Source organism: Telmatherina bonti (genome assembly GCF_933228915.1).
Source record: "Telmatherina bonti genome assembly, chromosome: 12".
NCBI lineage: Eukaryota > Metazoa > Chordata > Actinopteri > Atheriniformes > Telmatherinidae > Telmatherina > Telmatherina bonti.
Window position 1 is genome coordinate 17,716,858 of NC_136610.1, and position 21,276 is coordinate 17,738,133.

The following is a 21,276-nucleotide window of genomic DNA, read 5'->3' on the forward strand; positions in this document are numbered from 1 at the left end:
CAGTCTCATCTCTCTCATGGGAGGAAACCAAGCCAACTGAGAGACATATTCTCCATCCAGCATGTCAAGGTCTGCTGTCAGCCTCACCCCCAGTGAGACACACCTGAAATAAGTCAACTGAAAGGACCCCCTGGAGACATGCTTAAGATGCCTGAACCACCTTAACTGACTCATCTCTCTCTGTGGAGGAGATTGATATGAAACTTTTTGAAATTTTGCAGTTTCTTAAATGAAATGCATGATCTGACCTTGGGGTGAACTTACAGGAAGATTGGCGGCCATCTTTAATGTTTTCCATTTGCAAATAGTTTTTTCCTCACTTTAGAACGATGGACTCCAAATAGTCAGGAATGGCATTAACTCCCTTTAACACAAACGAATGCCAAAACCTCTGGTGTTACTGAAATGTTCACACCTGCTGGCAGTCAATAAATTAAGTGTATTTGGTCAACATCACCCGGCTGCTAATTACCTTCTTTATTCCAATGACAGGAACAGTCCACACGTTTACACAATGAATATTGGCTTAGTGTAGGTTAATAATGTAATGGTGTTCTCCGCCATGTGCTACCTTGTTTTAGGACCTGCTGAGAACATGATGTTATTTATTATGCCCTGATGCATAAAACCTTACATTATGAACAGAATCCACACTGGTAGCATTTCTAATAATTTTCTTTTACCTCTAAGTTTTTCTGGTATTTCACCAGTTTGATGCAAAATAGAAAACTAGAGACTCAAAGGATGACAAAGCGTGTTGATGCATGGTGAGCTACTTTTGTGAAGGCAGACAAATTCTCGTCCAAAAGGTTTGAAATAATTATCTTTTTATTGGTGACTCTAGATCAGGAAGCAGTACAGGAAGTCCACAATCCACTAGCTGTTCAGATCCTCTCTCCTCTTCAATCAATCAATCAATCAATCAATCAATCAATCAATCAATCAATCAATCAATCAGAGTTTATTTATATAGCACTTTTAATACAAAAGTAGAACTAAGTGCTTTACAAAATAAAAAGCATGAATAAAACAAGGTTAAAAACCTGCCTTCACATACAAAAATATAGAATTTACCCAAAGTCTTACACATATACTCACTTTTCACACACACTCACATAGATAAAACACTCTCATCGAACCAATCTTAAGGATCCGCATTGGCACACATTCAGGTTATCTTCAGCAAGATATTAAAATTCAAGTTCCAGCCAAAGGGAACGAGATGTCTGTCGCATCATTTACTAGAAATCAGGGTTGACATTATGCTGATTAGACTCTAGATGGCACTATAGTCCATTTGTGGGTTGCATTCATTCTGTCCGCTGCAGCTATGCATTCCTCTGGTGAGTGTGAAGGTCTGCGGACCACAGCTGCCACTGATAGGGATCTACAGGATGTGGAGGGGACTCACAGAAGGTCTCACACATGCACACACGTTCACTCAAAAACCAATGTAAAACAATTTCTCCATCAATTCTGAGACCATTGCATTGACTTACACTGACATCTTGAGGACTAAATGTGACCACTGCTTGATTTGTTTTTACACTCAGGAGGTTCATATCTTCATAAGCTGACTGTATAGACCAATGTAAGTGCCCATAATTCAGTTTCACACACCTGTTCAAATCCACTGCTTTTGTTAATGGTGAAAACAATTAGAAAGCAGAGCTGCTGCATTTACACATACAAACACAGCCCTACAAAGGCAGTTTCTTATCATTTTAGCGGAAGAGAGCTGAATATGGGAGTTGGTTTGTGAATCAGAGAGGAGCAGGTGAGGGTTGGTGACCTGGATATTCTCCAGTGCACACACAAACAGAGAGGCATCCCACATGTGAAGGCAGGCAGGCCGTTGCCTTTGAAAAGGGGCCTCATCCAAATACCCCATGTATGCTTGAGTGATGTCAGCACAACTGTGGAAAGATTCCTTTCCTGTCATATACATGCACATGTGCACTTCCTTATCGTCCACAATCTCTTCTCATACAGAAACGCTCCATCCAGCTTTCTTATTTTACTATTCACAAAAACAAATGCACGCACGTTTGCTCATATGACACACTCTCACACAGTGAATGTTAGTTTATCCCCCATTTTTACTCCCTTACACTCACACAGACACAAACTTGGCAGGATGTGGAGGCAAAAAAAGGGGCCGAAAGACAACACCGAGATTAGGAGGCTTTTGTCACGGCTCTGTTGCAGACTTAAAAGGCCTTGGCTTCCTTCCCCTCAGCCAGATTTCTTTCTTTTCTCACCCTGTCTGTCCACATCTCTCTCTTTTCACGGGGGGAAGGTAAACATTTGGCACATAGCTGTGCAGAAAGGGAGGAAAGGTGGAAGGGAGGGATGGATAGAAGAAGGATGGAAGCCGCCTGTTGCCCTTTTTTGTGTTTTTGTTTTCCTAGTTTTAATGGTGGCTTTGTGGTGGTGTGGAGTATGATTAGAGAGGGAGTGGCATGCAAACAGAACAGTACTTCAATGCCAGCCAGGTGTCTGTGTTGTTTCCATCTTGTGTGTGTGTGTGTGTGTGTGTGTGTGTGTGTGTGTGTGTGTGTGTGTGTAATGGATGCATTTGGGCTTTTGTGTTTATAACTGTGTGCACATGTTGCATATGCACTTCATTACTCGTCCAGGTGACTGTGTGTATGTAAAGGTATCTCTGAAGTTTCTGTGAGCAGATGTGTGCATGTTTTTCCCAGGTGTGTGTGTGTCTGTGTATGTGTGTGTGAGTCCTTCATGGTCACTGACTCCTTTCACCTGAGTGATCCTTTCACATTGAAAAAGCAGTTGATGGCAAACGGCTCTTTGGACAGCTTTTCTTCGTCACCAACCACAGCTGCTGTTGACTCAAGTGCCTAGGAATCTCTTCCACGGGTTCACACCCATTTAACCAGCCAACTACAGAGTAGAACCCTCCACCAGAAAGAATAAAACCAAAGTTCAAAATATGTACCTTGGCTATGGAGAAGGTAATATCAAAACACAGCCATTGTATTGGCCAGAGGAAGTGAGGATACAAAAGATCAATGAAAAGCATTCACTCATAATTGTAAAGACTTGCTTCTTACAGGTTAATCTAGGTAGAAGTGTGCCCACTAGTTAAAGCAGGAAGCACTATAACTAAAAAAAGCAAAACAAAACAGAACAAAAAGCAACCTTGATATGACTAAACTGGCAAAAACCTGATCTACTGATGATGATTGATTGAAAAATTGATCTACTTTTAGAATATATCTACCTCAACGGAACAAACGTTCATCCAACATCTTAACCTCTCACAAGTCTTTAGTAAGTTTCGGTTCTTGTCTAAAGTCATTGTGTCAACAAATGTTATCACTGGGCCAAAGAATTTCTTGAAATAATCCTCTACCGTCCCCCCCCTGCCTGTGCCACAAATAGAGAAAAAGATGCATATCATCAGAAATATATACAAATAATTTTTAGAGTAACAGACAGAAAACCAAAGGAACAAACTAATGTTTTTCTCTGCTCTCTGTTAAACAACACATGCTGAACATCTGAATTCTTCAGCAGGTTTACAACATGTGAGTCATGGATGTAAAGGGCTTGAAGGGCCTTTTAGTTACTGTTGCTATGGAAACAAACATAACTGAATTCAACTAGATAGATAGATAGATCTCTTGTTGAATTGTCTACAGTCTCTCTGTCACAATTAATCAATCCTCCAATACCATGATGTATTATAAGAATCCATCATTTGCATATCTTTATACGTTCTTTTTTATGTTTTATTTCATTACCATCCAAACAACCAACCTTCTTGGGTAAAAACATGCAACTGAGATTACTTCCAAATAGAAGCTATTTTCAACTGGAAATCTTCACCAGACAAATTTACTGAAGCAAATGAAACATCTCTCTTCTCATGTAGAAAATACTTGTGACAATGATCTAAAGCTGTTATTTTATCTTCCTTCCAAAAACATGTCTTGTATAAATTCGAACCAGAGATAGCTCCCAGTCTTCATGGTGGCTGCTTAAAATGCATAATACAGATCTTGGGTTCTTCTGTTTCTAATTTATTTAATAGTTGAATGTATATTTGAAGAAAATCATCTCTCCTCTGTTTTGTAACTAAATTCTCTGCTTGATTTATGTCATTATCACTTCTCCTGTCTATTGACTTCAGAAAAACTAAATCCCTTTGTGATGTCTGAATGGTTTTTAAAAGGATGTATACAAATATACAGAACATAATTCACTGTGCTGAATCCTGTAGTTCTCTGAAAATACACTCTTAGCAAACCTAATTTAATTTTAACAAACAATAAACTAAATTTTTAGTGACTTCAGGGACAAAACTGTGGTAAAGATAGTTGATAGTTGTTTCTATCCCATCGTGCAGGATTCTTCTCTGTTTCATTTGACATTTTCACACTCTTCTTTTATTTTCCCATCTCCAGGCCTGAGCTACAGTGAGCTCAGCACATCTGTCAGCAGCCTAAGTCTGTGTCATCATACTCCTCCCAGTTTCTCTTTATCTGTCCTCCTCTGCCTGTCCTCCCCATCTTCTTTCCAACGCTCTAAGTCAATCAAATTTCCAAAAGATGATCAGGAACAAACGAAACAAGAAAAACTTACCAGATAAGACAGAAATAAGATTAAAATAAAGGATGACAACAGCCAAAAGCAGTCTCATGTTACATTTCTTTTAGTTCTGATACACTTGTAATACATCTTTCACAGCTGTATTTATAAGATTTGTATTCATAACTAATCTAGGGTCACTGAAATTCTGTATAAGGTCAGACAAGAGTGAAGTATTTTCACTTGTACAACAAAGTGTGGTTTCATTCTTCTATTCTTTTCCCTAGATAAGAACCGACTGAGAGATAACAGCATATATTATTGTTTCTGTTCTGTTCTAACACCTATAGTTTGACAGAAGCCTATATGATTATGTCTTTGTGAAGTTTAATAATATCTAAATTAAACCAGGAACAAATATAAGTACTCGTGATTAAATCTGTATGTCAGAATTGAAATGGAGGTAATAAACCCAAGATAATTGTCTGTGGTCATGTTTTCCTTCAATAATTGTCAGCAAATGTCTTTCCTTGCTTACTGTATTTAGTAAAAGTCTCTGCCAACAGAGTTAATTTGATGTAATGGGAATATATGAAAGATTTCTAACCTTTCATGTACAGAGGTTTGACAGAAGCTGTTCTTCACAAAACGGCATGTTTTAGCCCACTGAGAGTTTGCCAACGCTCCTGGGCTGGTAAAGACATGAGGAAAGAGAGACACATAAAACTCTACAAAACTCTACTGGGTGAAAATCTCTCCCAGGTCCTGTTGGGCTGGAGTTTCACTTTTCATATTGCCAAGTGAACACAGGAAAGCTCTGAAAGTTTGTCAAATGTTTTGTAAATCACCCAGCTGGAGCAGGAATCTGAAACCCTGGTTTAGGCATCGTTAACAAAACAGTGCACTGTAACTGTAGGTGTTCACCAGGGCTCCGAATGTAACCTGTCTGAGCCTGATTAATTTGGCAAAGACACTTCCAATGCAAAGGTGTCACGTTTATAAGTTCATTCCCATGTAATCCTGATAACTGCAGAAGGTGCTTTCATCAAGTACTACATGCATGATCTGAATCAGTTTTTAAGACATATCAGCCTTCTATTAAAATGAGAAAACTTTCTCACAATTGCTTCAGCTTTGGCGATGTGGAGCAGTTTGTGATGATGGAAGGGAAAAAGAACTGAATAAACTTCAGGATGAGTTTGAAACATGAAATATGGAAATGGGTTAGAAAAAAAGACAAATTGTTTCCACACGCTTCTGTCAGCCATGTAAAATACTTGCTCTGGCCTTAAGTTGACAGACTATAGGTGCTTGTTGTTAAAGTTTTGATGAGCCAATAAATCAAAGGTAAATAGTTCTTAAGCAGAATTTCAAGTAAACATGGTCACAAACCTGAATGAACAAGATGTTTTTTTTTTTTTTGCTTTCTAGCTAAACATAAACAGCCACACAATCAGATCTGTGATTTGGAACAATTGAAAACCAAAAAGAAAATTATTTGCAAAGCAGGAAAAAAAAACCCACTATGAGACTTTTTTTTAATGGCACCGATGACATGCTAAAAATGGAAGGGAAACAATTTTTAATCTAAATGACGATACACTGTACAAGATTGTTGGACGAATATATTCAATACAATTTGTATAATTTTCAGAACATATACAGTATCTTACAAGGTATTTGCTACATAGCTTACATTATGACTCTGAACACAAATTCCATTCATGCAATATAATGCCCGATTATATGGAAAAATAAACATGTCAAAAATATAAATTAGAAACACACCTTCTTTTCCAATCTGGAATTTAGCATTCACAATGTTTTGTGGGCCAATGTGTTGCTAAAGCTTCTGTATGGATAAAGGCACTCCTACTAAATATTCTAAAAGACTAAATAACATCACACTAATGTCATTCTTTGTACAAACTAGTGGTAAGTGCACATATACACAGTTCGTTTAGTAGCAGTCCATTAGCTTTAATGCATTATTACAGGGCTTATTCACTAAATGAAAGGAACTATGAGTAAATGAGTCATTTTTGACAATTATTCCACATTCGAAGTTTAGTTATTTTACAGCGCAAGGAGATTTTATAGATTAAATGAGCAAGCGGTAAAGATTAGCTAGTTCCAGTTAAAGCTGTTAGCATAAGTGTTTACAAGAAATCCCTTTGGAGATGCACTGTAAGGAGTCTGTTATTTCAATTAATTCCATACAGAAACAGAAAGAGACTGCGAGAAACAGGCAGGGTTTTAAACATATGCAATGTGAATCATTGATTTAACATTTTGCTTAACTTGAGTAAAATAAAAGAAGGAACTTTTAAGGAATCTAACTTATTGTTTTTGAGAAAACATGGAAAGCAAATGGAGGCTTGAAGCTGTCCTCTGTTTCTCCAGATAACATACGATGTAGTAACAGGTAAATGATAACAATTAGTAAAGGGATTTTTCATGCAAAAATATTGGTACATTTTCCATCTTTAAAAGTTGTGCAAAAATAAATTGCGAGGGGGCGGAGGATAAACTTGCCAAATGGCTTTATAATTTTTGTCACACAGCTCGATAAATACACTTAGTTGATCATCTGCAATCTCATTTTTATTTAAAATCAACAGATTTCCTCAGTTTTCTTTTTAATTCCTTTAGATGTAAACTAGTCTGGACTGAGTCACCTCACTGTTTCAACCATGGCTGGCCAATTATGCCTTTCAATGAGTGCAGAAAATGAAAATAGTGAAACCTTGTTTGATCAGGTTGACTGAGCGGGACAAAGCTGCTTCTTCAATAAAACAAGACACGCCACGAGTCTCTGCTTTAAACAAACTATAAATGGAGACAGAATATGCAAAGCTTCTTCCATCTTATCATAATATGAGGTGTTTATGAAAAGCAGTCATATCTTAACATTATACATGAATCTGGTTGATTTAAGTTCCACAGATGAGATGGAATAACATGTAACATATGTTGCATATGATAAATCACAGATGAACAAAATTCTAAATAATGCTAGAAAGCACCACATTATCCATCGTGTTGACCACTTTCACATTCAGCGAGTGTTGCAGAAAAACAGAAAATTGATGCTGCAAAACAGAAAATGCCAACATTCTCTGGGAAATAAAGGTGCTGTCCATGACAGGATCTGTCAGTCTATAACAGAAAAGATCCAACTCGTACCATCGTAATCAGTTCTCTTAAACCTCACAGCATTACTCTGATTAAAATCAATCTACAGAAGGAGATGCAGCCTGTTACTCACATTGCTATTTTTCCACACAGCATCCATATAGCAGCTGGATCTAGATAAGAGCAGCTTTTAGCCCTGTTTGTGTAAAAACACCAGCATTCTTTATTATTGAGCATGCAGCACTTTGTCTTAGGGGTTTTTGTGGGTCAGTTAGGCTGATGCCTGAGATTTAGGTTGAAATTAAACTTTTGGATTACAGACAATATACAGTGTTTTATAGATTATTCTACATGAAAAAGCATGCTAAATGCTGTATTATTATTTGTATATAAAAATAAGTTGTACTAACTAAAGCATTTAGTGTGGGCACGGTGTACTATTAATGGCTACTGTGGAGTAGAGCACAGAGACAAATGTTTTTTTGTTTGTTTTTGTCTTATAATATATAATAGACCCCTGTCTGAAAAATATTTGGGGATTTTTTCTCACATAGCTCTCAGTGGATTAAATAAAAAGCTTCTTTCTTTACATTCTTCATTGCTCATGCCTTGTATAAGTCCATCTGCCAACAGCATGTGGCTGCAGTCGAGTTGCGTGATCCCAAGTTTGTTTATGAATCCGCGTGGTCTCTTGCATGTTGGTTGCTCGGTTTATCAGTTTTTACCTGTCACAAATGAGTCTGTGTGCACAGGAGCATGTCTGTGAGAGAGAGAGAGAGAAAGAGAAAGAGAGAGAGAGAGAGAGAGAGAGAGAGAGAGAAAGACGCATGTGACACGCTACAGCTTGCTCGCCTCGCTGCTAACACTGGTAGTGAATGTGCTGATGCTGGTGCACTTTCCCGTCCACGTGTGAATGTGTGTGGGTGTGAATGTCAGTGTAGATCTTGGGGTAGACCTTAGGAGCCAATCCTGCTCCTCCCTGAGCCAGAAGGAGCTGCTGATGGGCAATGTAGTCCTCATAGGAAAGGCAATCTTTGTCCCCATTGGCTGTTTGAGGAGGGAGCGTTGGGCCAGCTCGGTCACGGTTGGCCACAGGCAGACGCTGAGCGGCAGGGAGAGCAGAGGAGGACGAAGGAGACGAAGAGGTGGAGCAGGTACGCTTTGATTGACAGAACCAGAGGAGAGCAGTGCCTAGGATGAAGGCAACACCTGCTGGTATCCCGATGATGACAGGCCAGGGGAGTGTTGGGGATGTTGCTGTGGGGACAGAGCTAGGCTGATGCTTCCGATCTGCAAAGAATCGAGAAACCAAGAAATTAACCACAGTTTAAAATGTTGAAAATGAACCCAATTGGTACTAGAGGGCCCATTTGCAGGACATGAAAAAAACCCAAAAACATTTCACTCAGTCTCACTTCTAAGTACAATTGGAAAGCCAAGATTTTTGAGATTTGAATGTTTAACAGTCTTAGAAGAAAATATTAGACCACCTTTGTTTTCCAAAATTTCATGTTAATTTTAAACCCTGGTACAACTAATGTTACATATGTTTTGAAATCAAAGGTGGTCTAATAATTATTGACCGTATACCATCGGTACCTATGTCCTCAATATTCACTATACTGCAACTGTTAGATGCAACTCTTCTCCATTGAAGTTGAATCAAATGACTGAATTTCATCATCCGCATGTCATTCAGCTCTTCAGCAGCCTGGTAACGAGATATTCCTTTGATTCAGGTTTGTTGGAGAAGGGCTTCATCTAATAGTTGTAGGATGGTAGATCTCGAGGACTGGACTTAGGCAACACTGATGTAAACCAAACTACAGTAATAGGTCTAGATTGGAAATGCATATTATTTTTAAAGATATACTGTACTCCAGCAGCAAATGATACTGTATGAAAAAATGGTCCTGTTAAATCAGGAAGTGTCCAGTAAAAGTAGGTCAGTAACATAATTGGTCCGCAGTAAGTCTCTTACTCAGAAAAAAACGGTTTAATGCAAAAATTGAAGGCTTTTAAGAAGTTTAAATACTGTAGCCTTGAATGTTATGTATAATCTTCTTCAAGCCGGTAACTGATGATCTTTATCTGTTTTACTCTTTTGGACTTACTGACCTGGCAACACAGTGAGGTAAGCACTCCTGAAGCTGTAGCCCATAGTATTGGCTCCCAGGCAGATATACATGCCAGCATCTTCCTCCTTGGCTCTGGCTATTAGCAGCTTGTTGAGGTAGGAACCGTCTGGTCGTGACCAAACCTCTCCTGTAGGCAGCACCACAAAGCGATGGTCTCCAACCTTAACGAACCCATAGAAAGTTATGAAATAAATCACTTGCTCCAAAATTTTAAAAATGCAAAATGATGTAAAAGGAAACAATCTCAAAAGAGTTTGGTAGATGGTCTCTTTACCTCTATGGTAGAGTTGAATTTGTTCTCATCACCAGGCTCAACTCTTTTGAGCCACTGGATGACTGGCTTGACATCACTGCGGACTTTACACTGGAAAGATGTTGTTCCTCCATAGTCCACAGTGGTGTTGACTGGGTGAGTACCAGTTAGGATGGGCTTAGAGTTTGTACGCTCTGAGGCAAGATACACAAAACAGACAAACATGCAGACATTTCTGTTAAATGTTATGTCTTTATTGCTATCTCTAAGTCCATTAGCATGAAGACTCATAAACTATCAAACTAAATCGCATGAAATTTGGTGGAAAAGAGGAAAATATACAAAGGAAGAACTGAATTCCATTTAGAAACTACTTGGTGTAGTTATGAACGCCTCACCCCTCTTCACAGAAGCAATAGTGTGCTATTAGACTCTTTTTAAAGATAACTTTCAGAAGTTGTGATGCTTGCAGAGTACATTCTGAATGCATCTGTAAAGTGTTGCTACCTATGATCACATGCAAAAGAGAGAAAGTCAAAGCTAACTCAGTGAGCATGCTAAAACAAAAATGGAATAAACTAAAATCAACATTTCAAATGACAAATCTCAAACTTCTCTTAGTCCAAGCTTTCATTTGAACTGTATTGAAACATGTCCACTTTTAGTTTCTGTTCATTTCTTAAAGTCTTCATTCTGACCAGGACTTCCTTTTCACAGCTGCGCTTGACTGACAGCTGATTGAATCTCCACTGATAGAGAAAATGTCACATTTGACACGAGCAACCGGCAGTTTGATTTACTTCCTTTTTATTTGTGTGAGTGGAAAAGTGTGAGTGTGTAATTGTCCTTTAGGTATAGAGTACAGCTGTAGTTTAATGTAAAGCAGATGTGGCCGGTGAAGTGAGCATCAGGAGAGCAAGTTTGAGCCTCTCAACAGAGCAGTAACTGTCAGTAACACGCAGTTCAGGGTGCACACACACACACACACACACACACATTCACACACCCAAATTTAAGCACAACTCTCGTCCAACTCTTCAACATTAAATCATCTAGCCTCGCAACGGCTCATGCAGCCTGCACTCAAAAGCTAACGCATCAACACTTGTCCGCATCTCTTCACAACACACATTCTGCTCTTAACATTAAAACGGCACCTTTTTTAGACAAAAACTGCACTGCAGCTGGCTCACCTTCTGAACCAAAAACCCTGCAAAACATTCCTGCCTGCTTGAATGATGTTTACTGACAACACTGGAGGTGATCAATAAATACCACCGGGCGAAAGCTTTTAAAACTATTTTAAACTTCTATTCTTGGTACAGCTTATAAGCCAGGAAGCTGCAGAATGTGAGGACTTGAAGTTAACTTGGCTAAAAACTATGATAACTAAAAGACATCAACGTGACATAAGATTTGCTTTATTACTACAGACCGAGCCGATCCATCACACAGTACAGACAACCGCTGTAAATCTGGTGTTTCCTTTGCTTTCATTTTCTTTCTACTCCTCCTTGATTTCAGTTTTTTTTTTCTCCCAACAAATGATTCAAATTCAAAACCTAAGGTATGTTTTTTAACTGTATGATCTGAACTGTCTTACACAATCCCTGCATTGTAAACCAAACTGGAAACTAACTCTGCTATTCAGTCACAAAGTCCTTTCAGTGAAACAGTAGAACACATAGCGTGTAATATATATTATAGTTAGGTGAAAGGAATTCTTTTTGTAACATATCAGCTGGAAAGCTACATAACCACATATAGCCTTGTCTATTTTTTATTTAACATATGAGAAAGATTTGATAAGAATGTTATGATGTTTCATCACAGAATAAATGAACTACACATTAACAGTGACCTGACTGGATACCAGATGAATAAACAAATAATGCATGAAAATAAATGTAGATGAATTAAGACACTTAGAATAAATGTAGGTTTTGGTTGCTCAAGATAAAAATAACTAAACAATAAATCAAGTAACTGTTAAAAATAATTTACATAACAATGTGTCATGGAAACCTAGTAAACATCATTTGCAGCTAGATGTTAAAGAAACTTCTACAACTGTACCGCTGCCGTCATGTGAGTATATAGCTTGTGGATTTTGTGTGTAGACACGGCATCATAGATTAAAAAGTCAGATTTGGTAACTTGAAGCAAACAGCATTGTAAGGATTGCAAATGAAACATAATGAAGTTTGATGGGCCTTATACATTAGGAGTTTCCAGGTAAAAAAAAACAACAAAGAGCTAGGTGGCAATTTCATCATGTCTGGAGAAAATGAGTGTTAGATGATATGATGAAGACATCTCTACTTTTTCTTTTTCACATAGCCTCTTCTTAAGCCAATATTTTCCTAAGATATTTAATCTGACTGATGTGAAAGTCCCCGACTTCACACAAATATGTCAACATAATTGTGGTATCATACATTTCCTTGCGCAACAAAGATCAGCATATTTTAGAATTAAATCTACAAAGCACACAGATAACTACAGGAGTTCATCTGTTTTTCATTTTTACTTGGTGCAGAATTTCTGCTTTATCCACTGGAGAAATGCAGAACATTTTAAGCCCTTAAAATTTAATATTATTTACAATTATATGCACACAAAAATAAACTGGAAAAAACTAAAAAGAACAAAATATGAAGTACAATTAAATATTAAATGAATCAATAGTAATTAAGGAAGATGAATAATAAATAATATCAAGATAAATACATACATGAAAGTGAATAAAAGCAAATTAACAAAAATAATTTGATGAAAAGAAAATGTGTAGTGACAGTTGTCAAAGAGTTAAAATTTTGGGACTGGCAGACACTTTTTTAGACAATTTCTTTGATTTTTTTCAACCTAAAAACTATCACATTTATTTCCACTATATATTACTTCCTTCTCATCTATTCTTTCAGTTAAAAATCCATTTTTATTTCCTCCCACACAGAGAACAGGCAACTCACGTATGACTTCCACTTTGTAGGTGGCATTGATCTCTCCTGCTCTGTTGGACACGTGGCAGGTGTACCTCCCACTGTGCTCAGGTGTTAAGTTCTTCAGACTCAGAGTCCACTTTTTCTTTTTGTTGTCCCCTCCTGGTCCGCCATCCTCATCGACCAGCAGCCTGCTGTCCTTCATCCAGACGATGTCGGGGCGAGGGTTACCGCTGGCCATGCACTTCAGGCGTACAGAGCTGCCCATTGGACGTGCAATGATGCGTTTCCGCATCTTAGCTGGCTGGGTGAAGCGGGGACGAACTGTAGTTGTAAGGAAGGTAAAAAAATAAAAATAAAAAAATAACAGTGAAAGAGAGATCTATCTAACTGAAGTCACAGCAGATAAAAATCTCTCAAAATAACAAGTGAAAAGATTTAGATACCCTCGTCCTGTCTCAGTCTGTAGCAGGTTGGACAAAAACAGGTGGAGAAGGAAGCAGAGTTATTAGTAGAAGTAAATGGTTTATGGAGCAGCTTTATATTTACAAGCAGTCTTTTGTTCCTCAGAGCAACAGAAGACGAACAGATCGGGAAAAAAACTACCAAAATTCCCAGAAAATTCCTACGTGACAGTTTTATTAGACAGAAAGAGGAATCATGCAGTCTGACAAGACTGTGACATGGACGTTTCAGAAATGTTAAGGCCCTCTCGAGTTGCAGTTTAAATCTGTGCTTTTACAAACTCCTTCTCGTCACACGCATCATTTACAAACAGAGCCATCATGTTCATTCATATCTAAATCTAACGTTTTGCGTTGGAAACTCGGTTCATGTGCGCCGACATCTGCAGCAACTGTTGTGATTGTAAACTGATTTTCTGCCCCAGAAACAGTCATCACTGGTGTGTAACCTTTCAATATACAACGTGAAATCAGTTTCTTTGTAGTTTAATATAATCTGCATCAACACACAAGCATGCTCAGTTCTGTGTGAAAAGGCTTTTGTTTTTCAGTGTCATGATATACTAACACATCTCCACAAAATATACAAACAAGGATAATGGAATAAGAAATCTGTTGAATAATCTAAAGGCATGAGACCAAAGTCAAACATTTTTTTCAGGGCTAGGAGCGTCAAGAAGGCTGAAGTCATCGCTGAAAGCAGTGCCAAGTACTCACTGTTGTGCTGTAGCAACATATGGCAGCGTGCCTCTTGCTATATACAATCTAATTTGCCGTAATAAACCCTAATTGTTTTGTTTGAGAAAAAATCCTGAATCACTTCCTGTTCTCCATGACACAAAAGACTTACTCACAAACACACGCACAAGACCACGCACCAGATTCCGTATTTTCCACTGATCAAGCATCTATTGCTCCTAGTTTTTACTCTTTCTGCTCTGAAACAAAAGTCCTGTGCTAGACACTAAATCAGGCATCCATGGGAGCTGGTTGTTGAAAAAACTAGGGTTGCCAGCTTGTTTCTCAGCCTCATACGACACCCATCTATGCTAACACTTTCTTTTAAAGCATACAATGGCCTGTTATTGCCATACATCCAGTGCTTGTGTTATATAACCTTAATCTTACGCTTTGGATTAAAACACTCCTCCTTTTGTCATAAATAACATTGTTGGACAATAAACTACACAAACCCAGGTGCACGTTGAAACAAAGATACCCAGTTTGAGAAAAAAATGACAAAACAAAAGAAAAAAACACACAACAATCAGTGAAAGCAGATCAAAGTGGAACAAAATATCCAGTAGGGACGGAGTGGAGGAAATCATTCACGAGAGCGCTTGATTTTATAGCCCCCATGTTCCAACCACAGCAGATAGCCATCAGCCGAGGCGATAAATCAGCATGAAACTACTGCAGTTGCATCTCTCTCTTTAGACACAGTTATTATTCCAGCTCTGGGTAAACAAATAGGGAGAAGAGTTATGTGACGGCTTTGTGCTGCTTAAAGTGGGAGATTTCAGTACAGCTGCGTTACTCAGCGGAATATAGCTCTCTGTCGACAGGCCTGGAGCTGGGCAGGATGACAAAACAAACACACCGGAAAGACTTTTAAAGTCTGGCTTTTGTGCCCTCTGTGTCTGAGAAAAGCTACTGGACTACAGCTGAACTGTGACCAGACAAGCTCAACATATCTAACAGAGAGCGAAGAAGCAGAGCCATAGTTTAATGTTGGACTCTTGATGATCGCATGCGTTGATGTGATGAAGTGGCTTAAGCTCAAATTAATTGTGAAGACAAGGAAAAAGATGAGGCAAAGCAGGAAAATAGAAACGAACCAAATGAAAAAAAAAAGTGTAATTTTATCCGATTCATATGGTGAAAACTGAATCAAATTCAAATATGAAAACATGGAGAAAGAGCGAGTGCAGTTCATGTCGGGGTTAGCACAAGCCTGACAGATGGCTTAAAAACATGCGAGTAAAAACTTGAAGTGATGGCAGAAATATTGAGAACAAAGAGAGAAATAGACTGAGGTAAAACAATAAAAAGTAAAGGTAAAAGAGAGGGCACAAAAGCAGAAAGAAAGAAAAACACACTCAGAGGAAAAGGTGGAGCTAAGAGTGTGGTGATAGAGAGAGAGAGAGAGAGAGAGAGAAGAGGGGAGAAGGTGAGAGCCAGAGCGAGCGAAAGGGCAGGCTTGTTCTGGGTCTCAGGGGCCACTTCAACGCCACACTTCACAGTGTAAAAATACTGCTGACCCTCTGACTGACGCCTTTGATCAGGCAGCGTGCCAGAGAGGGAGTGTGAAGGGGAGACTATGTCTGATAGAAAGAACCTTGTCTAATACAGCACGGATTTTACACACGAAGACAGCAGAGATTTTTACTATTTAGCTCATTCTAGTTCATCTTTAACATGAGTAGCTTTGGTGATAACTGTTAATGTTACATTAAAGAATTCAGTCAGGATTTAGACACTGGTTGAAGTTTAATTTAGCTTGGTTTCATGCTGAGATTGAAACATTTGATACTAGTTCCATGTGTGTGGAATAAGTACGAGGCCAAAAAGTTTAGGAGGTGTGAGATGTTGTCATGTAACAGCCAAGATGGTCACTTAAAATATTGTAAACACTTTCTCAAAGTATTCCTAACAAAAATAAAGGCTCAAACATGTAAAAAAATAAAGAAAGAAAGAAAATCACAAAGGTCCCATTCAGTCTTGCTTTGTTGATCCATGTTGCTGCTCAGTAATAGTTAGCTCTCATCTTGATCTCATTTCCATGAACTCACTCTGGTTTGTACTTTCTACGTTATTTATTTAAAGCTATATGACACCAACAAGATGCTGTGACACAACTTTTGTAAGTTTAATTATCTGTTTGATGTTTTCAGTGTTTCCAATTTGTTTTCTAAACTGTAAATTTTACAAAACAGAAGCTAGAAATACAATACTGGCTACTTTTTTTTTTTTTTTTAAAGTTTGCTATATCTGAATAATTTGTTCATTTTAGAAATATTACCACTGAAAACCAGAGTAGTAACAAAGCAGACGCATCTAAGGGCACGCTGTGGCCATTTACACCGCTTTAAAAACGGCCCATGGTCTGCTTCTAAGGATAGTAGGCTTTTTTTGGTACAGTATGAACACCAACTGATCTCTGAAGTGGACCAAAGAAACAGACTCTGGTCTGCTTGAAAGCAAAGGGTCTCAGTTCGCTTGCAGACTATCCAGCGACCAAATACAAAGTGATGTCTGCCTACTGCAATAAAATATTAACAAAAAGGGGGAAGTGAAGCAGATTATTATTTAGGTAGGAGGAAAAGCAAAACCATCAGCATTTATTTAGAAAATGTATGCTTTGCACACCACAGTAAAATTAGGAGTCCTGCACGGATCCAATTTTACTAACCCAAACCCACCAAAATGCATTACGATGGCCAAACCTGACCATTTGATATCTCCTACTATAATCTGGAACCAACCTGCATGTTAACTTCTTCATTACATTTCTTCTCTGTATGCATTCTTATATGTGATGTGATCAATGTTGTTTAGTCATTTTCATTTACAATAAAATTGGAAATTTTGTCTGACGCTGCATGCATGCCCTACAATACCTGTCTATAACTGATGATTTTAGATCCAATTATGAGAAAAAATAACTGAGATAGTTGGTTCATGTGAAGCCTGGATACTGCATTCAGATGACTTGAATGCTTTCATTGTACAGAACCCTCTGGCAGCATGATGCTAGTGACCGTCATCACCATCTTTTTTTTTTCCAAACAAACAGCAAACTCTGACTTTGCTCATTTAAATAAATCTAGTAAAGGTGTCAATATTTAAATTAAAAACATATAATTCTATACAACTTTATCTTGCACTAAAAAAAAGTCTAAAGGGAAATATTTCTGTATTTTTTTTTTTTTTACAGACAATGGAAGAGCTAGTTTGGGTAGTAAAAGGCCATGAATCATCTCATGCATAAGTGTAGGAGAAGATGGCAGAACTCACAATGGACAAGTTAGTAAAAGAAAGTTGGATGCTGCCAAACTGGACACTAAAAGCTCTTTTTTTTTATGTTCTAACAGACTATGAACTACAAACCTACTCTAGTGGACATGAGTTTGTTAAGGGACATTTTGCTCAAACATTACATACAAGCTGTAGATGCTGCATGTGAAAAAATGTACAAAATAAATAAGCACAAGTTGTTGAGTAAACTTTCAAGTTACTGATGAGTTAAACATAAGAAAAAGCACAGCCTGTTTCCCCATACCAAATTTACTGACAGAACAAAGATGTTTTAAATTTGAACGTATAAATGATTTGCATTTATATGAAAACTAGTCAAGGCGAATGAAAAATAAATATTACGTATCCATTACTTTGCTATCCATAATCATGCAAAGGAAGGTCCTTGTAAGGAGAAGCATCAATTCAAGATTAGAGGTAATAAATAAAGGTGCATAAATAAAAGACAAAAATGCTTTTAGACAGTTATAGAGAACAAAAGGATACAAGGCTAAACAACAAGCAAAGACAGAGAGGGTAAGTAATGTGACAGTGTGGTCCAGGGAGACTTGGGAGGGAGGGAAAGGAAGGAATGTGTCCCCCTCAAATCACACCTCACACAAATAGACTGCTCTCCACTCTGTCAGACCCAATTACTAACACAAACAGCCACCCTGATGGTGTGTTTGTGCATATTTGTGTCTGTGTGATCATATCCCCTCATCTTCTGTCTGACTACTTGCTTAGTGTTTACTACTTTTCCAGTCTTTAACTGTACAGTTTAAAGTACTATATCAACTATTTTACTGATCACTACTCGGTTATCACATTTATACTTATTCTCAGGCAGTAATGGGATTATGACAACAAGAAAAAGAAGCTAGTAGTTACCCAGTTTTCCAGCCAGCTCCAGGGAGTGCTCAGAGTCACCTGTGACTGCTCCTGTCCCACCTCTTGAACTAGAGTCATCTGATCAGAGAAAAACAAGAAGAGTCATTAGTGAACTGATAAGTGAGACAAAACAAAGTTAAATATTTAGTTAGACCACACTGAAAGTGGTAATTTATTTTTACATCCAGATGTTACAGCCTGATTACATTAAATATTACCTGAAAATGACAGAAAAGTTTCTTAAATAGGAAGGTGTTTCTGTTCTTTATCAACATTTCATAGTAATTTTACATAATGCTGTTAATCTAATGTCAAACATCTGATTGATTATTGCTTAACATAAAATCTTAAAATAATTATAATAATTATAATTATAATATTATCATATAATAAATAATTAGCTTAATATTAAATCAAGAAATCTTATATATTGCCAAATCTCAGCTGCTATACATGTGGGTAAACCGGTAGTTAGGAAAGCAGGCTGAGGGGGAAACCAAGCAGCACAAAGTATATATTCGTTCATTCCTGGTTAAATCCACAAAAGAAGATGATAAAAGTCAGTTTGTCTGTTAGGGTAATTGTGTAAGAAACTGACCATTGCTGCAAATTTTCTGATGATGAAAAACATATATTGAACAAATTACTCCTGCTTCTAGTCCTCCGATTTTAACCCATAAATAAATTCCCAATTGAAGCTTCTGAAAAGTTACCATCCCAAGTTTGGCCCTTAGACATCTTCTCCTCCATATTATATTATATTATATTATATTATATTATATTATATTATATTATATTATATTATATTATATTATATTATATTATATTATATTATATTATAATTTTTTTTTCATATATATATTTGAGAATTAGGGAATCTGATATATATCAGATTCCCTCTCTCGGCATGTTCTACCACTTTTGTGATAAAAAAAATAAAATAAAAATACGAACATCTGTGTGGACCTGCATGTCAAGAAACACTTCAAGATGGAACCAATGTATCCAAGGGGCCCCTTTATAAGGAATAGTGGGGAGTAGGGAGTACTGATCCAGCCTAATATCAGGTCTGTCATAATAAATGTAGGGAGGGGGGGGGGGGGGGGGGGAGGGGTGGAGGTATGCGGTTAACTTAGCTTGAACCTAAACTTCAAGCAAAACCTGATGGTAGTTATGGAAGGAAAGAAAAAGGAATGAAAAACCCTTGGCCCACCTGTATGAAGCAGGAAGATGCGTACGTGTTGTTGTACATGGATCGCAGGCAGGTACATAAAAAATAATCTTTGTGGAATTTTAGAAGACCGCCTGTGAGGTCACAGTGTTTAATGCAGCACCAGATGTCTTCAAAGTATCACTATTGGGATGATGGAATAAAAGGCACACCTGAAATGCAAATACGCAGCATGGCCTGCATCCTAAGGAGCGGTATTAATAGCATCCTGGAGGGCCACGTGGTGCAGGCCCTGTCTAAGTGTGATATGGATTCCTGCATGGGTGTGTTGCTGCATGTGTCTTGGCATTATTCAACTAAATGGTAACTTGAGGTGCCAGTATTCCAGTCAAACCGCACTCCTCATTCCCTCTGTCAGACTCCCCCTTCATGTCTCCCTCTTGCCACATGCATGGCGAGTTCTGAGAAAGCGTAGTGCTTTTGAAGCCCGGTGGCATGGGGGTCTAATCTGAAGGTGGAACATGGTTTAGCACTCTTGGCAGAAAGCAGACCCTTTCCCTGCCTCGTGTGAGGCTGTAATCTTGGCGAACTCCCTGCAGATGAACTCACCGGAGGACTGATCACCATGAACTGCAACCATACAGTACATCCAAAATATTTAGGTGTTGTCATAAATTAAAATAAATTCAGAAGATCTACTACCATAATATATAGCATTTTTGGATATGAATAACAGATAAGAACACATGAAAAAAAACAAAAACAGTTCTTCTCAATAATCTGCAAGTTTACATCCACAACTGAAGTTTTGGAGTACTATGATTATGTGTTGCAGATTGACTTTTATTTCCTGAAATATGCTGGAGAAGACCTCCTACTTCTAGAGCTGGTTGTGACTGAATATGTTGATGTAAGTGTAGTAGAACGGAAATTGATTACGGAATGAACCTGTATGGTAAAAATGACTCTTTGTGCACATCAAAAGTTAAAAAAATCATTCAAAAGAAAGTACGCTGTACAAATCAGTTATCAAAAGAGAAAAGGCAACGTGAATAAAGGCTGTGTAAATACTAAACAGGCTGAGTGAAAAGTTGGAATGAGCTGATACTGTCAGACTGCAAAGTTACTGCCAAGTGGTTCAGGGGGAACCAAAAGGGGAACAATGTGTGTTGTTCTCCTGAAACCATTTATAGGAAGAAAAATACTTTGAGTGAAGTTAAAACAAATCCTAAAGGTTCCACATGTGAAACCTAAAGAGATGGATATAGACTTTTGGTATGCTTCAGAGAGAAGGACTTAAGCTGAGGAAAGTTCGAGTGAGAACAGGGTTTTAATCAGAAAACTTCTTTAGGATGGGGATGAAGTGGGAGAGGGCTGCACGGTGGCGCAGTGGTTAGCACTGTGGCCTCACAGCAAGAAGGTCACTGGTTTGATCCTTGGCTGGTTTGGTCAGTGACCTTTCTGTGTGGAGTTTGCATGTTCTCCCCATGTATGCGTGGGTTCTCTCCGGGTACTCTGGCTTTCTCCCACCATCCAAAACACATGCATGATAGGTTAATTGGTCACTCTAAATTGCCCCTAGGAATGAGTGTGAGCATGTGTGGTTGTCTCTCTGTGTGGTCCTGCGATGGACTGGCAAGCTGTCCAGGGTGTACCCTGCCTGTCGCCCAAAGCCAGCTGGGATAGGCTCCAGCTTCCCTGCAACCCTGAA

General features: G+C 38.2%; 1 protein-coding gene across 1 annotated transcript in view; it reads right to left on the reverse strand.

Moving 5' to 3' along the window:
* Positions 1-6,104: 6,104 nt before the first annotated feature.
* fgfrl1a (fibroblast growth factor receptor like 1a) overlaps positions 6,105-21,276 on the reverse strand; it is a 79,995-nt gene continuing 64,823 nt past the window's right edge. Inside the window, exons 4-8 of the mRNA XM_079250421.1 lie at positions 18,395-18,472; positions 13,053-13,346; positions 10,102-10,274; positions 9,808-9,988; positions 6,105-8,979 (exon numbers count right to left, since the gene is read on the reverse strand). Of these exons, the coding sequence (XP_079106547.1) occupies positions 8,549-8,979; positions 9,808-9,988; positions 10,102-10,274; positions 13,053-13,346; positions 18,395-18,472 (1,157 nt within the window). The 3' untranslated portion in view covers positions 6,105-8,548. The remainder of the gene's footprint in view (positions 8,980-9,807; positions 9,989-10,101; positions 10,275-13,052; positions 13,347-18,394; positions 18,473-21,276) is intronic.